Source organism: Electrophorus electricus, chromosome 17 (assembly GCF_013358815.1).
Source record: "Electrophorus electricus isolate fEleEle1 chromosome 17, fEleEle1.pri, whole genome shotgun sequence".
Taxonomy (NCBI): Eukaryota; Metazoa; Chordata; class Actinopteri; order Gymnotiformes; family Gymnotidae; genus Electrophorus; species Electrophorus electricus.
Window position 1 is genome coordinate 16,639,683 of NC_049551.1, and position 27,606 is coordinate 16,667,288.

Below are 27,606 nucleotides of genomic sequence, written 5' to 3' on the forward strand. Positions count from 1 at the left end.
GCAGTAAGGCTATTTGTTTAATAAATGTCCTCGTGCAGTCTGGGGGCCCCCATCATTTGTCGCCGTTTTAGTTAAAGAAGCAAATGAACTGCTTAAACCCGATGACGGATTGGATTCTGCACAGAAAGATTTTATTATTCTCCCTAATTAATAGGAGTGTATCATAAGTTGTAGTTTTATCAGTTGCATTGTTTCATGTTCTGCCGAGTTTGTCTCACACCAGTAACCAAGTGGGGTTGGCTTTGGTTTGGTTTGGTTTTTTCACTGGCTTGGTGAGGGCTTTTCATGCTTTATTGATATCCAACACATTTCAATTGTTTTATTTTGCTGCTTGTTTCCTTCTGGCATTATGCTCTCACTTACAAAGGGTTTATCTCTTAGCTCATGTTTATCTCCACTTTACCAGCCCAACAGTTCCATAAAACTCAATCCAAAGCTTTTCTTTCCCAGATTTTCCATCTGGACAACCTGCCCTACCCTCTAATCTCTCTGTTATTCTTTCTCGTGACCCTCCGTCCCTGTCCGAGAGACAGGAGGTTATGGAGTCCCAAAAGCCCCTTTCATTTTCTTCTGTCCCCCATCGCTCCTCCCATCCTGCCAACCATAAATACGCATTGCCATCCTCCCTCTGTCTGTGAACTTCATCGAGTTGTGCCTCTACCTCAGCTCACGTGTTCTTTTATGTAAGCCTTAATGTGCATCAGGCGTGGCGTTTCTTAGCCCAAGAATTTACGCAAGCAGTCCATGAGAATAGTAATGGATTTAAACAAGGCTTGGGGCCTGCATTAAAGTCAACGGGTTGATAATAAAGAAAAATCCCCCTTTTGTGACTTTGCGAGAGCCTGCTCTTGGACTGAACAGGCGTGAAATGTTTCAGCTCCCCGTTGTGGCACTGTTTGTCATGCCTTTTTGTGTGACTTCCCCCCTGCTATTCAGTTGAGGGCTTTTGTTTTTCTTTTAATCGAGGTTATTGTGACTTTCTGGAGCACACCGGAAAGGATATAAGCCATGTTCTTGGAGTGCACCTCCTGTTGCCTGCGGTTCAGACCCTCAAACGCAACCACTAAATGAACAACTCTCTGTAAAGATCCGGCAACCTCGTTCGTTTTAACGCCGGCTTGTTTTGGTGTAACTGAACAACTGCTCATGTTTCCAGTGCTAATTTTCGGCACCACAGGCTGGAGAAAACAGCTCTCACACCTCCGTTAAACATGACATGCCCACGGAACTGACACCTTTTGTATTAACCACTAGGTGCCAGGTGTCGGAGGAGATGGTGACAAGCCCCGATCCCCCAACCCTTCCTGCCTCCTCGATGCAGATCCTTGTGTTTTCCGAGGCCCATCAGAACTGAGCCAGTGCAAATCCAAGGGCACCGTGCGTGGTACTGTCAGAGCCTCAGGCTGATGAATGGAGCACATTCCCTCACACGCCGCTGATCTTCTTCTGACTGGAAATGAGGAGAACAGTGATTTGGCGGTGGAAGCATCAGGTGCGGAGGCGTTCAGCGCCACCTCAGACAGACACACACTCAACCCATCACTCTTGATCGTCTGCAGAGAGCTGGGAGGAGTTCTATATTTTACCGCTGTGTTAAGTTCTACGTCACTAGGCAGAATTTCAAACTTTTACATGGCGGTTTCTGTGTGGTTCGGTATCCCCGTCTCTCTAGACTCCTCAACCATTACGGAGGTTCCATCACGATGTGGTGTACACACCATACACATCAATATATGCTCATGCACACATGCTCACCGCAAAGCTAAAGGGGCGGTTATCTCTGCCAACCCCAGGGGGACCACACAGGCCTGTTCCCTATCTGTTTCGCTCCTAACCACTCTCTCTCTCTCTCTCTCTCTCTCTCTCTCACTCGCTCTCTCTCGCTCTCTCTCTCTTTCTCTCTCTCTCTCTCGCTCTCCTCTCTCGCTCTCTCTCTCTCGCTCTTTCTCTCTCTCACTCTTGCTCTCTCTCTCTATCACTCTCTCGCTCTCTCTCTCACTCTCTCGCTCTCTTTCTCTCTCTCTCTCTCTCGCTCTCTCTCTCTCTCTCCATGTCTCTGTGTCTCTGCAGTATGCTCTGTGCTCTGCTATTATTGATCTGAGTACAGATGAAATCCAACTGCTTTTTAACAGCCATGTTGATTTAAACAGCATGTTGGGCTCTGTTTCATCGATATCCAGTGCGGATGAATTATTAAACACAGCTTTCCTGGGCCTCCGTCTTATAACATAAAGTGCTTTTCTTATAAGTAGCAACCCTTTGTAGATAAACAGGCCCATGTTCATTGTGATAATTGGGACCATTAGTTGTTAGGAGAAGTGATGGACGTTGAAAACAAACAGGATTTACTTAGACGCCTCTGACATGACTGGTGAACACTGGGAAAGAAAAAAGCCTTCCATTAAATGAAATTTGATTATATGACTGGAGAAATATTGCTCCCATGAAGTGGATAAGGTTCTCACTTCTGGAAGTTCCTCTTTACTGCGGAAGCCTCATGTCTGTGACATTAGTGCTCCATGCCATCGGGCTAGTCTTTAAAAATGGTGATGACTCAGTTTGGGGACTTGAAAACAGTCCAACCTCTAAGGCATGAATGTGTAGGCAAAGCAGAGGAGATGCAACACAGATCACAGAAACAGTACGTTTTGCTGAATTATTAAATAAAACGATTAAAATTTTAAATGAAGGGTTGAGCCATGATGTAGCCATCCATAAACCAAATTATGCCAATTGTGAAATAGAGAGAAATATGAGGCGAAGATAATGAGAATGTTTACACTGTATTATTTAGGTCATGGCACATAAATTAAGTTCTGGAACTAAGTAAACGTTTGATCTGTAAAAAGTAAATGTTTGATCTGTAAATCTTTGCTTAAGTGACGATGGCACACAGATGACACACAGTAGTGAAGGGGGTTTCTGGGTTATCTGTGTTTGTGGTGCTTTCATGGGGCTGCTCAGATGATTCCTGCCTGCCAGCTAAAATCAGCCGGGTTGACAAAGCAGAATGTTGTCCTAGTCAGTCCGAGTGAGTCCAAGTCAGTCCGAGTCGTTCCTTATTGAGTTAGCAGGAGACTGGAAGAGTACAGGTGCCGTAGAACAAAAGCTAATGCTCGGTGAAATCCAATTGGCTGGAGGTCATTCATGGGCCCCGGGGAGGGGTGCCAACCGTCACTGACCTTTGTGTAAGGTCAGTGTATATCTAATATTGGGAGACCGTTTTATGCTACTCAGAGAGACATCCGTCCCCTGAGGCCAATTCAGCTTGGAGTATATCTTCTCCTGGTTGACCAGACCCGCATATCCAGGCACGGACCCGGAGCCCTTCATCCCTGCCCCAGAGGACCTTCCTGACCCACAGCTGTCCCTCGTACGGCACTTCCAGCTCAGTGTGACCTGCATGACCTTTCCCCTCCCTGTGGGGAGTTTGCCAGTGAAGCAGTGGCATATACCCCCCAAAAACTCAATCTGTCTTCATGAAGGAGAGTCGGATCAATAGGATGCCATTATGGGGTTGAAGAGAGAGAGGTGACACAGCTGTTTCTTCCCAGAAGGGTTTGTTGTAATTGTTTGTGTGAGGCTGATGTGGCTGTGTGGAGAGAGTGGAGGGAGGCTGGAACTGTTTCGTGGACACGTGCCCTCCGTGGAGAGACCCTCTGTGGAGAGACCCTCTGTGGAGAGACCCTCTGTGGAGAGACCCTCTGTGGCATAGAGACAGGCCCTCCATGGAGAGAGACCCTCTGTGGAGAGACCCTCTGTGGCATAGAGACAGGCCCTCCATGGAGAGAGACCCTCTGTGGAGAGACCCTCTGTGGAGATGGGCCCTCTGTGGAGATGGGCCCTTTGTGGCATAGAGACCCTCTGTGGCATAGAGACCCTCTGTGGCATAGAGACAGGCCCTCCATGGAGAGACCCTCTGTGGAGATGGGCCCTTTGTGGCATAGAGACAGGCCCTCTTTGGAGACAGGCCCTCTTTGGAGACGGGCCCTCTGTGGAGATGGGCCCTCTGTGGAGATGGGCCCTCTGTGGAGACAGGCCCTCTGTGGCATAGAGACAGGCCCTCTTTGGAGACAGGCCCTCTTTGGAGACGGGCCCTCTGTGGAGACGGGCCCTCTGTGGAGATGGGCCCTCTGTGGAGACAGGCCCTCTGTGGCATAGAGACAGGCCCTCTGTGGAGACAGACCCTCTGTGAAGAGAGACCCTCTGTGGAGAGAGACCCTCTGTGGAGAGAGACCCTCCGTGGAGAGAGACCCTCTGTGGAGAGAGACCCTCTGTGGAGACAGGCCCTCTGTGAAGATGGGCCCTCTGTGGCATAGAGACAGGCCCTCTGTGAAGATGGGCCCTCTGTGGAGATATGCCCTCTGTGGAGATATGCCCTCTGTGGCGTGGAGACAGGCCCTCTGTGGAGACAGGCCCTCTGTGAAGATGGGCCCTCTGTGAAGATAGACCCTCTGTGAAGATGGGCCCTCTGTGGCATAGAGACAGGCCCTCTGTGGAGACAGGCCCGCCATGGAGAGAGACCCTTTGTGGAGATATGCCCTCTGTGGCATAAAAGACAGGCCCTCTTTGGAGACAGGCCCTCTGTGAAGATAGACCCTCTGTGAAGATGGGCCCTCTGTAAAGATGGGCCCTCTGTGGCATAGAGACAGGCCCTCTGTGGAGACAGGCCCTCTGTGGAGACAGGCCCTCCATGGAGAGAGACCCTCTGTGGAGAGAGACCCTCTGTGGAGACATGCCCTCTGTGGCATAGAGACAGGCCCTCTGTGAAGATGGGCCCTCTGTGAAGATGGGCCCTCTGTGGCATAGAGACAGGCCCTCCATGGAGAGAGACCCTCTGTGGAGACGGGCCCTCTGTGGAGACGGGCCCTCTGTGGTGTAGATCTAGGCAGAGGAACCTTAATTACCAGCCATGATTAAACCCACTGGGTCTCGTTGCTCTGTAAATCAGTGTGGTTTACACAAAAGTGCACATGCAGCTCCTACAACTGTGGGGATATCCCGAAATCTGTGCCATGACTCAGTTCTTCTCATCACTTCTATATTTAATTTATTAGCAGGCTTGTGTTGTTAACTGACCATTGAATTCTTTCCACAACACACTCTGTTCAGCAGGGTCTGTCAAAAAGCAACACATTTCTTGGCACTGAGGACAAAAGAATTGACAAACCCAGCAGAGTGAAGCGGCTTCTGTTACCGGCAAGGATTGTAATCGCTCATGCAGTCCCATATGACTGCACTCAGCCGCTGTACAACACCTCTGCCCTCATCTACCTCAGTGGGTCATGTCTTCACATACTTTCATCAGCTGGGCTAAAAAAAAAAGTTTAATCAGTGGAGGACTTAAAAAGAGGCCACTGGCCAGGTGTGAAAAACTGCCCTGGGTCAAACAGAGGCCACTGGCCAGGTATGAAAAACTGCCCTGGGTCAGACCATTGCTCATGGCTGCACTGTTGGAGAGATGGATGTGTCATTCAGGAAATTACTGTGCTGTTGGGGAGATGGCTGTGTGGTTGTAGAGATGGTTTTGTTGTTGCAGAGATAGCTGTGTGTCTGGAGAGATGGCTGTGTAGTTGGAGGGATGGCTGTGTGGTTGGAGAGATGGCTGTGCTTTTGGGCTGGGTAACACATTGAATGATTCAAAGTCAGTGTGGAAAAGTCAGTATTGCAGTATCACGAGCACAGGATCAAAGACCTGGGTGAAGGAGAGCAGCAGAGAGATGCAGGATAGCTGTGTTGTTGGGGAGATGACTGTGCTGTGGGGGAGAGTACTGTACTGTTGGAGAGATGACTGCGCTGTTGAAGAGATCGCTGTGCTGTTGGAGAGATGACTGTGCTGTTGAAGAGATCGCTGTGCTGTTGGAGAGATGACTGCGCTGTTGAAGAGATCGCTGTGCTGTTGGAGAGATGACTGCGCTGTTGAAGAGATCGCTGTGCTGTTGGAGAGATGACTGCGCTGTTGAAGAGATCGCTGTGCTGTTGGAGAGATGACTGTGCTGTTGAAGAGATCGCTGAGCTGTTGGAGAGATGACTGCGCTGTTGAAGAGATCGCTGTGCTGTTGGAGAGATGACTGTGCTGTTGAAGAGATCGCTGTGCTGTTGGAGAGATGACTGTGCTGTTGAAGAGATCGCTGTGCTGTTGGAGAGATGACTGTGCTTTTGGGCTGGGTAACACATTGAATGATTCAAAGTCAGTGTGGAAAAGTCAGTATTGCAGTATCACGAGCACAGGATCAAAGACCTGGGTGAAGGAGAGCAGCAGAGAGATGCAGGATAGCTGTGTTGTTGGGGAGATGACTGTGCTGTGGGGGAGAGTACTGTACTGTTGGAGAGATGACTGCGCTGTTGAAGAGATCGCTGTGCTGTTGGAGAGATGACTGTGCTGTTGAAGAGATCGCTGTGCTGTTGGAGAGATGACTGCGCTGTTGAAGAGATCGCTGTGCTGTTGGAGAGATGACTGCGCTGTTGAAGAGATCGCTGTGCTGTTGGAGAGATGACTGCGCTGTTGAAGAGATCGCTGTGCTGTTGGAGAGATGACTGTGCTGTTGAAGAGATCGCTGAGCTGTTGGAGAGATGACTGCGCTGTTGAAGAGATCGCTGTGCTGTTGGAGAGATGACTGTGCTGTTGAAGAGATCGCTGTGCTGTTGGAGAGATGACTGTGCTGTTGAAGAGATCGCTGTGCTGTTGGAGAGATGACTGCGCTGTTGAAGAGATCGCTGTGCTGTTGGAGAGATGACTGCGCTGTTGAAGAGATCGCTGTGCTGTTGGAGAGATGACTGCGCTGTTGAAGAGATTGCTGTGCTGTTGGAGAGATGACTGCGCTGTTGAAGAGATCGCTGTGCTGTTGGAGAGATGACTGTGCTGTTGAAGAGATCGCTGTGCTGTTGGAGAGATGACTGTGCTGTTGAAGAGATCGCTGTGCTGTTGGAGAGATGACTGTGCTGTTGAAGAGATCGCTGTGCTGTTGGAGAGATGACTGTGCTGTTGAAGAGATCGCTGTGCTGTTGGAGAGATGACTGTGCCGGTGAAGAGATCGCTGTGCTGTTGGAGAGATGACTGCGCTGTTGAAGAGATCGCTGTGCTGTTGGAGAGATGACTGTGCTGTTGGAGAGATCACTGTGCTGTTGGAGAGATGACTGTGTTGTTGGAGAGACAGCTGTGCTGTTGGGGAGATAGCTGTGTTATTGGTGAGATGACTGTGTTGTTGGAGAGACAGCTATGCTGTTGGAGAGATAGCTGTGCTCTTGGAGAGATGACTGTGTTGTTGGAGAGACAGCTGTGCTGTTGGGGAGATAGCTGTGCTCTTGGAGAGATGACTGTGTTGTTGGAGAGACAGCTGTGCTGTTGGGGAGATAGCTGTGTTATTGGTGAGATGACTGTTGACTACAGTTGGGTTGGTGCTGATTTTGTGATCAGATCAGATGGCTGTATAGATTATCTTTTCTCATTTGAACGGTGGAACAATTGATATGACAATAGGAATACCAATCAGAAATAAACACATAGAAGGTTAATACTACATTCTTACAATCCCATATCAACAGAAGTGGCAGGTTTGCCAAATTGTTATTGAAATTAAAATAATTACAGAATATAAATTCATAGACTACACCCTCACAAATACATTCCCATGAAGTGTAATTTTGTTTTTCTCTCCAGTGAAACATACAAACATCAAATTACATACTGCAGTGGAATACAACATATCACATTTAGAGAACCAAGAAACAACAAGGGTTAGTACTGTGACGTCAACAAATCTTATTTATTTATTTATTTATTTGCTTGTTACAAAATCCCCTTTGGATTAAAAGTAAAAAAAAAACAAAACATTCTTTTGAACTTTTCCTTCTCGGTAAGAATCCAGTAATCTTTGGGTTATTTCATAAACATCTGAAGATAATAAATACTGTTTGTTTATGTTTGTTGACTCCTAAAGCAAAGGATACACAAGCAAAGGCCCAGATCATAAATTCTAGTCGCAACTCTGTCTCTCTGTAATGGAATTACAGGGACGTCCCAGAAAAGTCAAACATACGTTTTTTTTCACAAGTTCATCTGATGTTTCATGATGTTTTTGTAATATCTACAAAACAGATGGTCATGTTGAGATCCCATAACAAGAGGCTTGCTGGCCAAAGTGTCAAATCAGACTGAGCTCTGAAAACATGCTTGTCTCTCAGAAATGCATGGACTGCCCTGATTGGTCATAGTTAAATTAGGAGGGGATTCACAAATCAGATCTAGACTTTAAGGTCTAGGAGTGTGTGGTTGGGCACCGTGACTGGTGCACTGCTGACATTATTGGGCAGGACAGGCACGGTTAACGCCAGGTCCGGGTTAATGCACTAGTAAATGAAGAAATTGTCCTTTGTAGGGTTTTCTGTCTTTTAATAGCAAAATCAAATTAAGGTCTGTCACAGAAGGTGAACCCCAGCATCTGTGCTTGCAGTGCAGATGATCACCAATCCAAGGCCATTTGTATTCATCCCAGCTCATAACACTGTTATTATTACAGTGGCCAGTGATGTCTTGTCCCCTGTTTGACGTGACTGGCTTGATCCGTGTCCCTCTGAGAGCATGAGCAGCTGTGCAAATGTGTCTGGCTCACTGTGTACGTTTAGGGCATGACTGCTTGTACATACCTCAGATTCAAGATACATGTACAAGCACATGTACAATGTACAATGGAATCATTTTTTATGACTCATATCTATAAATTGTGCCTGCTAGAGCAAAAGAAGACCAGTACAATTTAACACAGTCCAAGGAGATCCATACATGCTGGGGATAGTTCAGGGAGGGAAACGTACACCCTCGTACTGTCCATCACCACTTAGGGTGGCATATGTGCCTTTTTGAACTCAGAACTGAAGATAATATTATTGCAGGATCAAGGCAATTTGCCAAGAGGACACACGGGCCCCTCCGAAATCTCTTAAGAACCTTTAAACCAAAGTAAACAACCAAGGAGATCAATCTTTAAAGGCAACTCATGATGAAACAAAGCCTGCAAACTGGTGTCATATTACCTGGGCTTGCCGTTGATAGGGACTATGGACTAGAGTAGTTGTTATGCCTCTTTAAAGCACCCACTGGCACTGAAATCTGTAGGAGAAGCCCAGAAACACGTCACCTCCAGTCTACCATTACAGAGATGCAAGATGTGTCGCTCTATTATGCACAGACACCTCTGTTTCTAATGTGAACTGTCTTTCAACTGGAATGTATATAAGCGAAGGCAGGTTATGGTTACAGACCTGTGCGGTTGGCGTAAGAGCATGTATTCTCTAAACGGACAAGCATGTTTTCTTGTCTGAAAAGTATTACCTTTACAGAATGTAACAATCTGTGAGTATATGATACTGCTTTTATGTGCAGCCGTGCTAAAAGGACTTTTGTTAAGCGGTATCGAGTTAGTATCGTGTCCGCTGGACGCTGATGTGACGGCTCTATGACCCAGCGGATTGGACTCCCCCGGTCTTCTGCGAGAGCTCAGCAAAGCACGGAGCAGCAGGGAAGGAAGTCATTAGTGTACTGAAGTCCAGTTCGTAGCTGTTGCCGGATACCCTTCTAACTCTTCGAGCACAAATTCCAAGCATTTTTGTTTGTCTTTTTTTCCCTCGCCTTTTTCCTTTTTCCCCTCTCTCCGCGCGGCTCCGTTTTTTTCCACTCTCGCTATTTCAGCTTGTCTTGCTGCTACTTGGGATCTCGTGGAATTACGCATCCTCTCTGGAATCCAGATTTTACAAGGACTCTGATTCTCGGGATATTTTCGCTCATACACGCTGAAGTACACCAACTGCTTCATAACAGTCGAACTTGGCACAGAACACAGCCAGGGATTCTTTGCACTTTTAAGTCGATCAGTCCAGACATATGTAAATCATATTACTAGCGACGCTTTTCCACAAACGGGCTGAACATTTAAAACAACGGAAAGTTTCCCCTCGGTCCGACCTCACTGTACAATCAGGGGGAAACTGCTGTCCGTCCGCCGTGACTTCGGAGCCGCACGTCCCACAGAATATACTCTCAATCTTGCCTCCAACAGTTTCGCCCCTGCGTAAGATCATACTGCCACTGACGGTGCGCCCGGGACAAGACCAGAAAACTTGTCTCCGTCTTGCCCTGATTTGTATAACCTACCGGATTATAAGGGGCCGCTGCCTTGGACAGATATTGCCGTGCAGGGCGCACCGTAAAGGTCCTGGAGGGGGAATGCTGCAACTGAGAAAAGGCAGGAGACACCATGACTTGGCCACTCAACTCTCATGAATTACACTCCTCTGCTCTTGTGATGTTTTGATGCGGTACATTTTTGGTTACAAATATGATGAAATGGCAGCCCCGGAAGAAGGTAAGATGCACATAGGTTATCCTCTCCTTGGTTAACGCCGTTTCCAGTTAGACTCGCATAATAAAGTGCCTTTGGTTTGTAGAAACTACAGTCACGTTTTAAGAGACTATCTGATGTACGCAGTAGCATAACGTTACCGGTCAGCGCCACGGTGTCTTAAAGGGGTTTTTATCTCCACAGCCTGTATCGCTGCTGCTGCTGAAAGTTTGCGCCTTGACAAATGGGACACGTTTTACCCACACGAGGGTTCGGCGCGAAATGCGGATTAGCTTTATTCTGTCCATCCAGCTGGTGCTCCGGTTATGCGTTGACTACTTAAAATGACACACAGTCTTGTTTTGATACGTTTACTTTTGCGTTGTGTACTGTCATCGCCTGGGTGGCTGTAGCGTGGGTCCCACCTGCACGATGATGACATGATGACTGACGCCTATCGGAAACTTTACGCACGTCCAGGAATATCGTGGGAAAGATCGATGAGGTCAGGGAGGCGCGCGTGGACTGCGTGATGCTATTTTCAGTGACATGATTCATAAATTGTTGTAATACATAGATGTACTTGCTATTTAGTGACAGCCACTTTACACTGGCGGAAAGCAGCATCTTAAATGCAATTACGTATCACATGCAAAATTACGAAAACATTAAGGACATCAAGGCGTGCAATTAGGCCCATGTCGTTATTATCCCTTGTTGACAAATGAGCGGAAAAAACAATGCTGAAAAATACATACATATCGCTCAAGCAGAAAATACACACTGGTGAAAAACGCCTCTGTTTATTTTGTGCGGTGTCCAATCTGATTACATGGGACATTGACCATCCCTTTGCCTGACGTCCTGAAGTCAAAAGCGGTAGTTCCTTATTTGTCCACTTGGGGGCAAGCCTCTGTAGATCAAAGGAACTTGATTCCTTCTCCTTTACTCATATAAAAAACAGGCCCTCTCGCTTGACAGCGCTTTATTTTTGAATGCATTTTGATTGCTTTGCTTTGTGCTTTTAATTGGAGTAGTTAATAGTCGGTTTGTTTGAATTTGCCAGGATTAACATGATGAAACAGTGGAAAAACAGTGGATTTGCAAATAAAAGATTATGACAAATAGTGAGTGAGTCATCTATGCAGCTGTAGCGTGCGTCTCTAAGAATCTGTAAACAGACCTCCCCGCAGGTTTCTAAAACCCTTGCACAGCTGGGGAGCCACGGTACAATCACGGAACACGCGGGTTTGAGTCAGCACACCGGCGCGTTCGTCATTCAGCTCGCCACTGGCGGAAAAAAAGCGAGAGAATGATAATAACCGTAAACAAAAGACGCCTGCTGCCAACGCGCCGCTCGGCAGGTGTCTGGTTGTGTTGTATGCCGAGGTCGCTTGATTGCGATTTCCACCCTTTCCATCACACGAGACTCGGTGTTTAGGCCTCCCTAGCTGATCAAAGCACCGCAGGTCTCACTCGGCTCCAAACGGGGTTTTTTTTTTTTTTGCGTTTCCGAATTTGTGCAGGGGCCGGATGCTCCACAAACTGCCTGCAGGCCGCAGGATTGCTTACGCTTATCTCATCTTAACTATTGTTTTAAAGAGCACTAATAGTGATGTATGTGTTGCATGGCAGTGAACCTGGGATTTGTGTGTGTGTCAGAGGAACTCTAGAGGGGGAGAAGCCCCAGACAGGTCCAGTAGGGCCAGAGGTTTGGCTCTTCTGTGCTCCGCTGGCCTGCACTGTGCATTCTTTGCAGAGTTGGCTCAGCACATTTCCTGCAGGGTTTAGTGTTTCCACTCCTAAGCGTCCATAAGTCAGAGAGGCCACACTGCACACTGCCACATCCTCAGTTTATCCAGGCGGGGGTGTGAGGTGTGTATGTGACCACCTCCTTTCAGACGGCCTGTCCTGTGTTCTGATGTGTGTGCCACCATGCCACCATGCGTCACTGTGGTTTTGTAAAGGCTTTTGTTCTGCATCAACTAAAAAATCCCATGGAATGGCACTCAGTAAAACGTCTAGATATCTGCCGTGCTTTCACATTGAGAACCGGAGCAAGTGTTGGGGTGGCTAAGATGCCGTTACGAAATTTCTGATTGGGGTATTAGGACAGATCATAGTTGATCCAAGCTTGAGGGCGTTCTATAAAATTGCATTACGAAAGCACTGGCCTTCAGCCCTTGGTAAAATGATCTCTCCAAACAGTTAAGGCTTTCTTCTCGGTTCAGGCCAGATGTCTCCTGATGGTCCCTCTGATTAACTGTGAACTTGGAGAGTCTCGTCTTCAAACATAGCCAGCTGCTTGCTCCCAGTGACATGCAGAAGTACGTCAGCACAAGCTCTTCCCCTGCTGAAAGCCTCTCGTTTCAGAGGGTGTCTAAAACCTTACCCTACACCCTCAGGCCCAACACAGTACCACCCACAATCCCCACCCCCCCCCCCTCTCGTGTGGGTTTTAACTCCTCCCTTCGTTTTAATTAGACTGCAATCTGCCGGTCATCTTCTTTTCTCACCCCTAAATACTCAAAATACCTCCAGACCCATTTATCAAAACTTTCAGTGTAAAATTGCTAGATTTTGGTCACACTCATGAAAGGTTTAGAGGCACAAGCTGACCTCAGCTGATCTTAGAACAGGACTCTCTCACTAAGCCTATATTAACCTCAGAATCACATGCAAGATTCTTAATCTATAGGGTATGTCATACTAAACATATATAATATAGTATAAGATCTGTGTGTGTGTCAAATATAAAGTTCTAGGTTTGGAAAGGGAGTTTATATAGCAAATATTATTAGATTTCAAAGAGGTCATACTTGTATAAAAAATAATAACCAACATATAAATTCATGGTCATATGATTAATACAGACTGCAAATAAACACTTACTTTTGGTCCTGAGCGTCCTGAGAGGAGGCTGCATGTTGTCTCTTAGAGCTTAATTCAGAAGGCACATTCTACTGGGCTGTGATCTTCTTCCTCCAACCCTGAGACCTCAGGAGAACCTCCTCAGTGCTCAGCCCAAATCAATACAGGCAGCTGCAAACATAGGCACCTCTTCTGCTTCCAATTGGCTTACGCTATTATGTTGAACGGTGCTTCATAGTTCTCCGGGCGGCCACGCCAAACGCGAACACACTTGATATCACTTCCGGGGAAAGGCGATTTTGTTGGGTCCTCGGATTACAAGGATTCCCAGCCTCTCTGACCTAGCGGAACCATCTCAGCAGTTCATCAAACCCCACCCACCCCACCCCCCTCTAGCACTTCCTCCTGCTCAGTGACGTGGGGGAGAACCGGGCCCTAGAGGTGCCTTATTTGTTGGCTGGGTCGCAGAAGGTGTAGTGGGGTAGTGTGGTCGCAGGTGAGGGGCGGTATGGAGATGTAATTATTCATGGTGTCAGGGCCACTGAATCAGGCTCGCAGAGGAGCGTGTGGGCCACGGCCGCCGAGTACCACAGTGCCCAGCATCCCGCTGCTTAGTGATGTAAGGAGGAAGAACGCCAGGATGATGAAAGTTGCTGAAAGACAAAAAAGAAAAAAAGAAAAAAAGAAAAACAAGCAAAAGTGAAAAACAAGAAAAAGTCCTTTCTCCCTTTTTCCTTTCTGGTTTCTGGGGCAGAGTAGATGAAACCCAACCACAGATCATCTGCTGTCCTTGACATTGTGGGAATGGGCTTTATTTTTAGCTTTCTAGTTTGTATTGAATTGCCATGTGTTATTTCCATGTGTTATCATGACCCATCAGGAATTATAGGAATTTTTTATGCGCTTATCTGTTATTTTGGGGTCTTCTTCTGACCAGGATAAGTGGTCATGATTCTGCATTCATCTTGGTAAACATCTCAACTGTGTCTGCACAGTGCAGCATGTCCCCTCTGGTAATCATTTCTGCAGCGCTGACCTTTGCAGTGCTGCAGTGTGCACACTAAACTCTCATATGTGTAACATTTGTGGCGTACTAAGAATCCTCCTGTTTAAAGCCATAATCTTGTCACTTAAGTCGCAATTGTCGTATTGTCCCAGGATTCAGTGTTTTAATACATACCGCAAGGTGTACTGCACTCAAAACATGTAGCACTAACCTCAGTACAGACACAATATAATCACAATAAATCCACAATACAGCGTTTTGTCAGTGTCGAGTAGCTTTAGTTGTAGTGGAGGGACGTTTTTCTTAGCTCAGAGAGGTGGGAAGTTTCTTGCCTCCTTGTTAATGACATTGCAGCAGGACCTGATGTAGTTGGAACATCAGTGCAATGGCCTTAACCCTTATCTTACCGTAATGGTCCGTTGCTACAACCTGATGTCCTTGCTCTTAACCTCCAAGCACCTTCAGAGCCTTATTTCTGCTCTCTTCCTAATTTTATTTACTGATCTATAAATAATTCACTCTCTATGAATACATTTCTTATCTGATTTTATATCCATCTACGGACCACTCGGGACAAGTGGGTTTGAAAGCACAGCCAGTCCAGTGGAACATTCCGCATCCGTGCAGGAAGGGCATTGCCCAGCAACGTTCCTCATACTGGGACCTGCACACGGGGAAGACGGAGGACTCCAGAGCAGTGCGGGACCCAGACGTCGGCGCTGGGACATGCCAGCTGGGTGTCCTGCTGGGCGCGTTGGGGGAGCCAGCAGGGGACCGCCTGATGTTCGCCTGTCCCAGAGCTTGAGAGGTGTGCGCAGGGAGCGTGCCAAGTCCGGCTCCCGCTGTACCCCAGCAGGAGTTCCACGTCTCCTCCCCGGCTCCGTCCGTGGACCATCCTGAGATCTTCCTATCGCAGTGCCCTGCTCAGGGAGCTCACGTGATTGGAAAAGCCATGGCCACATTGCACAAGCAGCATTTGAGAATGTGAAGTGGTGCAGACAGTCCACACCAGTCCACCGTACCGAGCAGTACATGCATAAGAAGTATGCATATCACCGGTCAGCACTGGCGAATATTAAAATAGCATTTGTAGGTGGTGCAGCCTTTTAACAGTTTTATTTTGATGCAGAAATCGTAGTGGACTGGAAGTCTTGGCATTTTACCGCCGCAAGAAATAATCTCAGCCAGGCACCGAAGCATCTAATATGACCAATAAAACTTTTGACTGAAACCAATTTACATGATTTTCTCTTTCCCCGAGGCAAGTGAATGAGTTAATTAGCTGGATGTGGTAGTGATGGTGGTGTGTTCATGAGTGTGTGTGTGTGTGTGTGTGTGTGTGTGTGTGTGTGTGTGTGTGTCAGGCAGGAGGAGGCTTAAACCATGAACGCCAATGCCTGCTCCGGTTTTTGGCCTTGAATGTTTCCTCAGGTAGATGGAGATGGCCATTGATTAGGGGCTGTGTTTTGTGTGTGTGTGTGTGTGTGTGTGTGTATACATGTGTATATGTGTGCGTGTGGGTGTAAGTATGTGTGTGTGTGGATACCAACTGAGGCCGGAGTCGTTGTTTTGGGGCATCCAGGGTGGCGGATCTGCAACTAGAAGCCATGAGTGGAGGAGCCGTGTGGGGCTCTGCTGTGTGTTGAGGTGGAAAGGCCCCCGGCGGAGTCTGTCTCATCTCCAGCCCCGCCCACCTCTACCCGCACCTGCGGGGGGAAAACAGAGGCAGTCTGGAGTCTGACTACACAGGCTGGCCCAGAAGCCTGTTCCGCGCTTTAATGGGCTGATTTCTGTGCAGAGCCCATTTCTGAGGTTTTGCCAGCATGTGTCTTTTAGCCGCCCGCCTTTCATCAGGATGGATGAGTAATGAGGTGCATCTCTGGCTATGGGGCGTGCACAGCTCTGATGAGATGCCTGGGCTTGTCGCGGTGCCTGTGGCTCCTGGTTGTAAGCTGTTCATTTGAATGCTCGGTCGTGTCCTCTCATCCGACAGCTGAGTGTGTGCTCCTGTCCAACCATAATATGCTTCATTGAGAGTCTGCTAAGACCTCAAATCTTCCTCCTTCTCTCAGACTTGGTTCATGAACAAGATCAGGGAGATTTAGGGGGCTCAGTCTGGATTGTATAGGTCCTGTATAGTCTGGTTGCTGTGGGGGAGGGGGGGCATTTTGGGGATGCATAGATTTAAATTTACATTTACAGCATTTGGCAGACGGTCTTATCCAGAGCGACTTACAAAAGTGCTTTGACATTCTCTAGAATGAGATTGGCCACTGATTAAAAACGAATGGGAAAGCATGTAACTGGACCACTGTATCACAGCAAGTCCCACCTTCGATGAAAAGAACCAATGGCCCTGTTGGTAAAGAAGTGACTGCTATAAAGCTAGGCCTATCATATTCGAAGCATCTTCAAATCTTCGGCCCGCTGTTGTGGCGATATGTGTATAAGCCTGAACAACATGAAAAATTTTTTTTTTTGTGTTACTAGAGTAAAAGAGCTTGCTTTTTTTTCAGCTTGTACTGGTGATTTTAAATATGTATTTGAAACAATATTTCAGCTACCAGTTTCCAGTCTATAGATCTCACCCCCTTCAAAGATATAAGAGCCCTAAGACTTAAGATAACTGGCTGGAGGTGTTTCCAAGATGGCTGCCGAAAGGACAAACTGGCCAATGAGGTCTTTGGTACATAATACACCAGCGACTTTCAAGGCGGGGCCGTGGGGCACTAAACCCTACAACACAGTGTTTCACACCGTGATTGACCAGGCGTGTCCTTTCAGGTCTGGTTTACTTCTTTATGGAGATAAATCTGGCCTTCGTCTTGGTCAGTTATCTGTCGGTCTGCAGTGGCGGGAGTGGGGCCAGCGTGCCTGCTCTAGAAACACACTCAGGCGTGGAGACGCTGCGGCAGTCTTAAGCTCTTGTGTCTATGCCATCATCCGGTCACACTTGTCCACACTCCCGGCGTGATCCGGACATGTTCGGTCGCCTACGCAGTTGTTGCTGGGCTGAGTGCAGTGCCGTTAGCTTACCCGCGCTAACAGACAAAGGGTTCGAGCGCAAACGGTAACGATGGCGACAGTCAAACGTTAAAAACTTCACGTGTTTAGGCTTTGCTTTTGCGATTGGCGGCGCTAGCTTTACTTGAGCAGCGCAAACGCGGGCATATTTGTCAGCTGCCGCGAGGTAGCGGTAGCGGCGGGAAATGCTGAGGACTCTTGAAGGGCGGCTGGAGAGCGAGTGAGAGAACGCTCCCTTTTCGCACCGTGAGAGTAGAGTGGAGTAGATCTGCCCCACGACAGCCTGACTGCCCCGCACGTGCCCAGCGGCTCTGCTGCACCTAAGGGCAGGAAGTGGTCATCGGGGTCTTCTGGAGATTACAGCGACCCTTCCACATTGGGGCTTAAAGGTGGACAGAAATTTGAGTTCAGCAGTATAACGAGGTTTGTAAGATATAGTTAAGTGAGCCGTTGTTTTAAAAAATATTGTTAGCGTTATAGCCTGAAAAACTTGGTTTAGGGAAAAAATTTTTAATGAGGTGACCAGAAGTCAGCCATGTCTTTTGAAGGTCAGATAAATGCCCTTCTCTCTGGATCAGGAGGTTTGGTTTAACACGTCACATCACGTCCCTTACACATGTTTTCTCAAAGGTGTATAGTCTAATTAACATTATGAGCACAGCGGGAGTTTTATCAGTGTATTCCAGTTTATTATTCGAGCTATACTGTATGGCTACTTCCATTTTGTGAGTGAGTAAGTGTGTGTGTGTGTGTGTGTGTGTGTGTGTGTGTCCGCGCGTGTGCGTGCGTGTGTGTGTGGAAGAGGTCGAAGCCTATTTGAACTACTCTAAAATTTCATGACCAGCCAAGCAGAGTAGGACCCAAGACCTGCCATACATTTATCCAGCAACTTGCACACAAGTCCTCTTCCATGATTACACTCTCTCTCTCTCTCTCTCTCTCTCTCTCTCTCTCTCTCTCTCTCTCTCTCTCTCTCTCTCTCACGCACGCACGCGCGCATGCACACACGCACACACACTCACACGCACACACACACACAGACACACTCTCACACACACGCGCGCACACACACTCACGCACACACACTCACGCACGCACACATGCACACGCACTCACACACACGCACTCACACGCACACACACACACACACACCCTACTCTCTTTTTATCAAAGCACCACTACCCTTCCAAGGTAAAATCAGTCCCCTCCATGTTAAGGTGTGAAAGGATGAAATATTTGACTCAATGCAATTTGTTTCGATTCCCACTGCTGCTTCTGCACCCAGCTAGAGGTGATACCAGCTGCCGTGTGTTTGTGGGGGGCCTGTGAGTGTGCATGCGTTGCATGCTTGTGATCCCTGGAGAATGAGCTCCGAATAGAGGCATTCCAGTTCTCCGATGTCAAGGAGGTGTGAAATTCTTCATCTCTGTATGTGTCCTGCGGCGACTTGGCACACACAAAAATGGCTCAAATTTGGAGAGGTTTCCCAGTATGTTGGGATGGTTTGCTGAAATTTACCAGAGAGAGTTCAGCTGTGGCTGGAGATCTTCTGTCTCAGTGTTTTGTGTGTGTGTTTCTGCCCAGAGCGGTTTAGTTTCTTATTCTCATTGTACGTGTGCTTCTGAGGGCCGTGATCCTTTCTCCTTGTCAGCTGAACCGTTCATCTGGCTCGACGTAGCAGAGTCAGAGGGCAGCGACCAGACCCAGCCATGCCAGCTTCTCACCCGGGTCTTCCACGTGGCAAACGTGTGCTCTGACCACAAGGCCAAACAGCCAGATCACTGGCATAACAGCCAGAACACACATTTACCCTTCTGGGTGACCATCTCTGTCACACTCTGCCCTCTTCTTCAAGGGGTGGTGCTCTCCGTCACACTCCGTAAGAAAACAAAAACATTGTCGAGTTCTTTGGGGTTTTTTCAGTACTGCAGGGCTGTCCCCAGCTGTCGGTGACACACATTAATGGCTTCCACCTGTAATGTACTTAAGACAGAAAAAGGGTGTAGTCCCAGTGAAGTTGGGATGTAGCTGACGGGTGGGGGTGTGAACGAGGTGGCCTCCGTCATTAGGTCAGGGGGGTGGAGCCATGGATGCAAAGCCTGCGAGAATCAAAATCCAGTCACACGAGCAGCGCTTGACCCAAGTATCGCACGCCCTGTTCTTGAAAATTCCATACGTGTAGCATGCAGAATCTCTTCTCCATATCCACCCAGGGCAGCTCGCCCAAGCCGCCCATCCCCTCTGTGGTCTTCTAACCAGACTAGGTGTTCGCATGCCAGATGAATTTCTCAGGCCAGGTGGAAAATAATAACTCTGCACTGCTGTGCTTTGCATTTCTTCAACCTGGCACTTAGCAAAGCTTTCATTCTCAGTGGCCTCAGGCTCCTGTCTGTTGTGTCCTTTGAACAAGCATCTTCTGATAAATTGGCCACCGTGAAGGCCAGCGATCCCTGACCCAGGTTCTCTCTGCGTTGCTTCCACGTCATTGGCTGCTGCAGCTGTTGGTGCTCTGCACTCTGTGTGTGTGTGCGTGTGTGTGTGTGTGTGTGTGTGTGTGTGCGTGCGTGTGTGTGTGTGCGTGCGTGTGTGTGTGTGCGTGTGTGTGTGTGCGTGCGTGTGTGTGTATGTGTGCGTGTGTGTGTATGTATGTGTGTGTGAGTGTGCGTGTGTGTGTGTATGTATGTGTGTGTGTGTGTATGTATGTGTGTGTGTGTGCGTGTATGTGTGTGTGCGTGTGTGTGCGCGTGCGTGCGTGTGTGTGTGTCTGCATGTGTGTGTGTGCGTGCGTGTGCGTGCGTGTGTGCGTGCACGCGTGTGTGTGTGTGTGTGTGTGTGCGTGAGTGAACGTGTGTATATGCGTGGGTGTGTGTGTGAGTGTGAGTGTGAGTGTGTGTGCGTGTGGGTGTGGGCGTGGGCATGTGCGTGGGCATGTGCATGGGCGTGTGCGTGCGCGAGTGTGTGAGTGTGAGTGTGCGTGCGCGTGTGCGTGCGCGTGAGTGTGTGCGTGTGTGTGTGGGTGTGTGTGCGTGCGCGTGAGTGTGTGTGTGCGTGTGGGCGTGGGCATGTGCGTGGGCGTGTGCGTGCGCGAGTGTGTGAGTGTGTGTGTGTGTGCGCGTGAGTGTGTGTGTGAGTGTGTGTGTGTGTGTGTGTGTGTGTGAGTGTGTGCGTGAGTGTGAGTGTGTGTGTGTGTGTGTGTGTGTGTGTGAGTGAGTGTGTGTGTGTGTGTGTGTGCTCTGCAGCATTTGAGAGGGAAGGCCTTTGAAAGCATCGCTCTCAGTACTGCCCATCGATCTGGGCCGCTAGATTTGCTAAGTCCAGGTAACGCTGATGAACCCAAACTGCTCGATGGCACACACTCTCTCTTTTAGTGGTACATGCTTGCAAGCCCTTTTTTGTGTTGTTTAAAGGAAGCTCCTCTGACAGAACAGATTTTCAGCCCTTTGACATATGTATTAACGACTAGACTTCGTAGATAGATGGACTGGCACTCAGTGGTTCTGACAGGTGGCCTGTCTGCTGGATTTGGCCTTTCCCCTTGGCTGACCTCACAGTGGTTCCTCCTGTCCTCACTTCAAGTTTTCTACAAAGAAATACCGCCCATCATCCTCCTCTCTTACTCTCTCTCCGCCCTCTCGGTCTCAGTCAGCCGACTCCTCTAGACTCCGATCAGCACCAAGCGTGGTGGATGATGCTTGTTTTTGCTGTCTGCCATGTAAAAAGCTTTCCCCCTTCCTCAAGATGGATCCTAATTTGCCTCTTCATTAAAGGTGCCATTGTTTCCCAAACAGACACCTCGAGCTTTGCAAGAGGGTGCCTTCGACTGCCATTAATTGCCTATTTGATATAGCTTATTGCTTATTTATATACCCCTATTAATTGCTGTGTATCGGTGGACGTCTTAAGTTGGTTCCTGTTTGGCAAATTGGTGTCAGAACGATCTCATTTGGCGCTCAGGTCTTCTCATTAATATGATGCGGCGTCCCTAAGGGGCGCAGCCCCAGACGGGATTGGCTTCTCCCAGAAACCTGATTAGAACGCTGTTCCGGTTAATCAAACCCGAGCCCCTTCCTTTATCCTCTTCTCTTAAAAATCACTTTTGTGTAATGTAATTATAGCATGTCATCTTTTTTTCCCCCTCGAGCACTTTGAAATGTAATTTCGCCCGTCCCATCGGGGAACGAGGGAGGGAAGCTTTTGTCTGGAGTGCAGCACGCACTTCTGCTTCCTTCCCGGAGATGCATCCTGGGACGTCATGAAGAGTGCGCCACCCCAGTGCATTCAGCGCATTCTACCATGCGAGCATGTCTGAAGAGGAACAAAAAACGTGACGGAAGCGTTTGATTGGTCCTGGTCACCGTTCGGGCCTATATGCAGCCCAGGGTGCTGACATGCGGGGTGGGAGGTGGGGGATATTTCTGTGGCTTCTCCACCGCATCCCAATTACTCCGGCTTTCCCAGCAGAGATGGTGAGATGAGGTGAGTACAGGGCCGTGCAAACTGACCTCATTCCATGGAAGGAAAGTGGGGCTTTGGGATATAGGCGCTGCCTCTATATTACTCGCTTTATGGTGGCTCTGTGTAACTTTTTAAATGTTATTAATTATAAAAGCCAAAATACTTTGCCAGAATTTATTTTGGTCAGAAAGAAATAAAGTGTGAACTGACGGCAGAGAAATGTAATTCTGGCTCCTTGATATCTCTTTCTGGGATCGATCCTTGGCTGGTATGTCTCTGGCTCGCATGTCCCCCGAGATGACACTGTGGAGTCAGTAAAGTGGTTTCTTATCTGCTGTTTGTGAAATTGGTTTATTCTTTCATCTCACATTAAACGTTCAGATTGCGGGCGGATCCAGCTCCACGGCAACATAGCAATAAAAATGAAACTACGGCAGGAGCAGAGGACGAAACGTCCTGTCACACCTCATCAGATCACGGCCCACGTGCCATTGTTGCAGAAACCACAACGTGCAGCCGCTGCGGGCACATTCCTTTTTGACAGGAGCGTCGTCTTCATCTTAGCTCCTGTGCCCTCTATCCAAGGTCTGTTCAGCTAGTGCGGCTGGGTGTCCCAGTTTCTACCATCCTTCGAATTTGGAGCACAGCTCTGCTTCGGCGGAGAGCCGGCTGGTGTGTGCTCAAGAACAGTGCAGAGGTGCACGCACCAAACCTCGTTGCGGCTTTGGAAACTTCTCAAGCGCTTAAGCGCTCGTCAGAGTTGATACAAGTTTGGCCCCAGAGAGCAGAACGAAGCTCTAAGAAGGCGAACACAGGAGCTCCCGATTCTAGCCATATTCTACATCATAAATCGAAAGGACAGCTGTAATGGAGCATCGTTGAGCAGGAGATACAGTTTGCAAAAGGGCCGGTTTCTCCTGAGTCTACGGGTGCCCTTTGAATAAGCACTTGTCAATTTTATTGGCCTCAGTTCTGGCATATGAGGGAGGAAGGAGTTGTTTTAAGCCCACGTTAGTCTGTAGATGTATTCCTAGCCATCTGTTTATTAATTACATGCACATCTTTGGGTGGATATTTAGCAAGATGCCATCTGCAGTAGTCTCGTAAGTCCCAATTTAGTTCAGAGATTATTCACTTCCTTCCAGTGCCTCTTCTTTCTGATAGAGCTGCTCCTTCTCCTTCTCCTTCTCCTCCTCCTTCTCCTTCTCCTCCTCCTTCTCCTCCTCCTTCTCCTTCTCCTCCTCCTTCTCCTCCTCCTTCTCCTCCTCCTCCTTCTCCTCCTCCTTCTCCTCCTCCTTCTCCTTCTCCTCCTCCTCCTTCTCCTTCTCCTCCTCCTCCTCCTTCTCCTTCTCCTCCTTCTCCTTCTCCTTCTCCTTCTCTTTCTCCTTCTCTCTTGCTGTCCTAATCGCCGTGCTCTGGGGAGAAGATTTAGCACAGAAACAGTATCTTTGTCATATTGGCCGCTTAGATCTACAAAAGACCAGTGTCCCCAGACGATATGGCCCGTTTGAACGTGGACGGCAGTCTCCTTTGGCCTTTGAAACAGAGGTGGGACAGTTCAGAGCTCTGAGCAGCCATGAAGTTCAAACACCACTGAAGCTCTCTGAGTCTCCAGACCTGGCCTTCTGAAGACACCCAGGCGTCCAGCTGGGCCTGTGTTTTGGTGTTCCCCTCCACATCTGGTCTGCACCATGAGAAGAAAAGGGAGATTTACTTGAATAAAGTGACCAGCAGACATTTTCCAGGTCTGCCTCTACGCTTCGTAGTTTCCAGTAGTTAGCTGGGTGGTTCATTTCTTCTCGCAAACTCATCTTAGTCTCCGTGACGTCATGTTGGTCATGTAGAAAGCAGCATGGCATGGACATCTTCTTTCTTCTCCCCATCTTCTGATTATGAAATCTGATATACTCATCACGAGACCAGGTAAACAGTGCGAAGGGTTTCCATAGTAACCAAGCTTGCGACAGACATCATGTCTCCTGACCATGTGCAGCCTACGGTGGAATTTTGAACCGAACCATAAAAAAGGGGCCGCATTAAAAGCCTGCTGACCGCACCGCCGGGGCTGTCTTTCAAGCGAGGCATGCTGGGAAGGAGGTGGGCATGTAATTAAGGCGCGGGTGGATGGTTTCAGGAGACGCAAAGCAGCGATATTTATTTGCTCCGCTTGCGGCCTCGGGTGGAGCCGGCCTTGCGGGCTTGGGCCGCGGCTGGGTGTCTGCAAGAGGAAACGCGGCCCCACCAGCCAAAGCAGCCGGTTTCCAGAGAGCACGGCTTAGCTGTAGTCCGTATATGCTCATAGGCAGCGTGCCAAAAGCTGTGGAGTCTAACCACCTTGCAGTGAGCTGTGCGCTACAGGTTACCGTTGGAGAAACTCACGCCTGAGTTGCTCAGACCAGAGCAGAACCAAACAGAATTACCCAGAGCAGTTTGAGCCAGAGAGGAACCATGCACGGTCAACCTAACAGATTCACAGTGGAATTCAAGTGATGAAAAGGCAATGTTTTGTGATTGATGTTGGGAATGACGTCTGAGCGGTTCTCTGTCACTCTCTCTGTTCTGCCTTCACGTGCGTGATGGATTCGACCCTGATTCATTGCTGTGAAGCCCTCTAATTCAGGGCTCAACCACAGCTAACCCCTCTGGGATTGAATGTTTAATTACGGCAAATATAAGAAATTGGCTGTGACTTGCCGGAATGAAATATTTATGCCTGTGAAAGCGAACCCCTGGATAGCACTTCAAATCTGTGCCACTCTCCTGTCGTCCTGTCTGTGGGGACAGAGAGTGAATCCAGAGGATCACGTAAACGTGATCATGACCTGCCGCACAGAGCGTGACCAGACTTTAGTGTTTAGAGCCCCTGCATGTGCATTTTGGGATTGAGGGCGCGCTAACCACGCGTCTCTGGGAATGTGGCCAGTGAGGTAACTGATTTCACAGATGTGCTGCACATGCATGGGGCCTGGGGTGTGGGCGAGGGGGGCGCTGGAATGCTCACGTTTCTCCAGGTACAGCTCCACCTCCATACGAACGGGGAAAAGGCAATAATGGGACTAACAGAGGGAAAGGAGGATCGGGGAAGGAGAGGGAGCAGGACGCGTTCTGAGGCTATTTTTAAACAGACGGCCATGCCTGTAGCAAATCTCTGCTGGACCGGCCTGCAGGAAGGAGCTAGAAGCCGGGCTGGTTTGCCCGGTGTTCACCTGTCCGTCTGACCCCTGCTGGCGCTCAGCCCTGCAACCAGAGGTGGTGTTCCTCTGGGGTCTGGAAGGAGAGGAAATAAGTAGGATGGAAAGTGGAACGTGGCAGTAGGGTCACGACGCTCCTTACGGACCTGCTTCTCCAGTCTCCTCCGACTGCCTCAGACTGAATAGCATGGGCTCCATGAGGGTGGGATTTGGATGAGACACGGGAAATGGTGGAATTGAAGAGATAGGGATGAAAACAGAGGGAAAGCAAGGAAAAAGGGGGAGCGCGGATGAGATGACCGAAGAAAAGGTTTAGAGGAGGTTTAGAGGACCGGAAGAGGAGATGAGAGAGAGAGAGAGAGATGAAATAAAGGTGAGGGGTCTGTGGCATCCAGACAGACCACAGGTGAAAAATCAGAAGAAAAGCTTTAGAGAATATGAAGGCGCTGAAACAGGAGATGAGAGAGAGAGAGTCCCAGAGAGGCAGTGAAGGAGTCAGGGTGGCCTCTTCTGTTGCGTTTTGATCCTGCTGGCTGTAACTGGTCTCATTTGGTGCTGAGGGAAGGATTAGGCTGTCTGGACAGTCACTTGATTGGCCCTGTCATAGCTAAACACTCCTCCCAGCAGGAGGTGCTGAGGACTATGGTTAAGCTCTGACAAACTGAACCGGCACGTCTGTTCTTCCTGCTCGTACCCAATGTGCTCTGTACAGAAAATGTTTATTTTTTCACTCGCTCAGCCAAAGCTGAGCCTGTTGTGTGGTTCCTCTGTGTGTGTGTGTGTGTGTGTGTGTGTGTTTATATAGTGCTGCTGTAATCTCCATGTTTGATGCTTGGCCTTTTTATTTTCCTCTGCGGTGGGAAGAGGAGAGGAAAATCCATTCTTTCTGACGACGACATGCCGCTGCCGAGAGCCACAGCAGTGGCGCTTAACGGCGAGACTCCCAGGCTGATGGGAGTGGGTGCGGGGCACGACAAGGACAAGGGTCTGCCGCGGGGGCGGAGGGGAGTGATAGAGCGAGACGGGTCACGAGCACGGGGTCATCAGGCCTGCCGAGGGCGGAGTCAGTCCATGGGGCAGGACCAAATAAGCACATAATGCCATGAGACAGGGGGACAGGAAAACAGACCGGCTCTGCTCTCATCATAACACCCTACCCTACCCTTATTAGTAGTAGTAGTATTACGAGGAGGAGGAGGAGGAGTGATAGTAATACACTTTTGTTTTGGCTTTCATGTAGACTTTGAGTTCTGTGTGATCTCCCCTGCAAATTGTGATGTCCTTGTTAGGCAAATAGAATTCAATTTGGGGCGTACAGATGGCTTGATAATGTGTTTATATGAGGCAAAATGAAAACGAACCTGCCAATTTAGTGTTGGATATTTCAGGGAAGAGGCTTTTCTCCCGCGTGATGTAAAGTCATTTGTTTTAGCACCTGAAATGATGGAAGATGTAGGCGTTTGTGGAGTGTGAACAACGGAGGAAAATGGATGCAGTCTTACCTTTGTATTTTAATAAAGTGAGTGTGCTAGCCTTTCCTAGGGGTGGTGAGTGGTTGTGTGTGTGTGTGTGTGTGTGTGTGTGTGTGTGTGTGTGTGTGTGTGTGTGTGTGTGTGTGTGTGTGTGTGTGTGTGCATAAAAGGCGACCCCTGTTGGGCTACAGTGACTAATCAACCAGCGAGCCAAACTGTCTGCTACTGAAGGTGTGTGCGTGCACGCATTGGCCAGAGCCCTGTCATGTCAACCGAAATTAGGTGGAGCGTCTTGTGCCAGGCCACATAATAAGCTGGGAGGCATCCACCCAACACCACTGCTGCTAGTGCTCCACCCTAGTCCCCTGCCCCTCCGCCAGCTACTGTTGGTTTTACGTTTTGTTATGTTCCTCAGTGCCTGATGACATACACCAGCAGTTCTTTACTACCTCAATCAAAGTATTTTTCACTCCTCATAAAAAAGGTCATTAAATTTGGTATTCAAAACAATGCAAACAAAGATATACTATGCAAGTACCCCCCCTGCCCCCCGCCACCGCAAAAGATTTTAAAAACATTTATTTATGTATTACGGAGAGTCAGTGAACAAAGTGGTTTGCAGTCCTCACATTCCTCCGTAGCTCCGGGTGTTACAAATATTCTCTTCTCCTCTCGCTTTGGACTCATGAAGGTTGCGTAAGCTTCGCACAGTTCTGGTTTCCTGAGGGTTGGGGTGGTAATGCTTTGGCTCTAATTCTGTTTCATTTATTGTAGCATTATAAATATGTTTCTTTGGTTGTTTAGACTTTCAATAAAAGATCTTAAATGCATCTTAAAATGAAATAGCTTGATGACTTGATCTCAGTCATGCTAGTAAAAGCCATTTGGCCAAAGTCACATTTATCCTGATGGTTTTAGGAGGGTTTCATGCTGTCTCTCCACCAGTGCATGTCCGTTGTCTAAACTGTCTAAGCTTCTGTCTTCTATTTTCAGCTTTTCCATGCAAGCGTAGCTAACAGGTAGGGAAGGTGTACTGTCACTGAGAATTCTGCATCGGGAAAACTGACAGTTTAATTCAACTCAAATGGTTTGAGGAAACCGATCGCCTTAAACCATTAACAAAAACATTTGAGTTTATTAACGCAAACATTTGAGCATAAATAATTTTTCCTTTTCCACACCTTTACTTTTACAAGCTCAAGCACTTACTTGCAGAAACATAATGACCAGAAGGTAAAAAAATACAGACT

At 48.4% G+C, this 27,606-nt stretch overlaps 1 protein-coding gene across 2 annotated transcripts in view; it reads left to right on the plus strand.

The window, feature by feature from the left end:
• ttc28 (tetratricopeptide repeat domain 28) overlaps positions 1-27,606 on the plus strand; it is a 155,397-nt gene that overhangs the window by 45,564 nt on the left and 82,227 nt on the right. Inside the window, exon 1 of one of the 2 annotated variants that reach the window (XM_035535198.1) lies at positions 9,158-10,361. The exons of the other annotated variant lie outside the window; for it this stretch is intronic. Within the exon in view, the coding sequence (XP_035391091.1) occupies positions 10,335-10,361 (27 nt within the window). The 5' untranslated portion in view covers positions 9,158-10,334. Of the gene's footprint in view, positions 1-9,157; positions 10,362-27,606 lie in introns of those variants that run through there. 2 annotated transcript variants of the gene reach the window in all.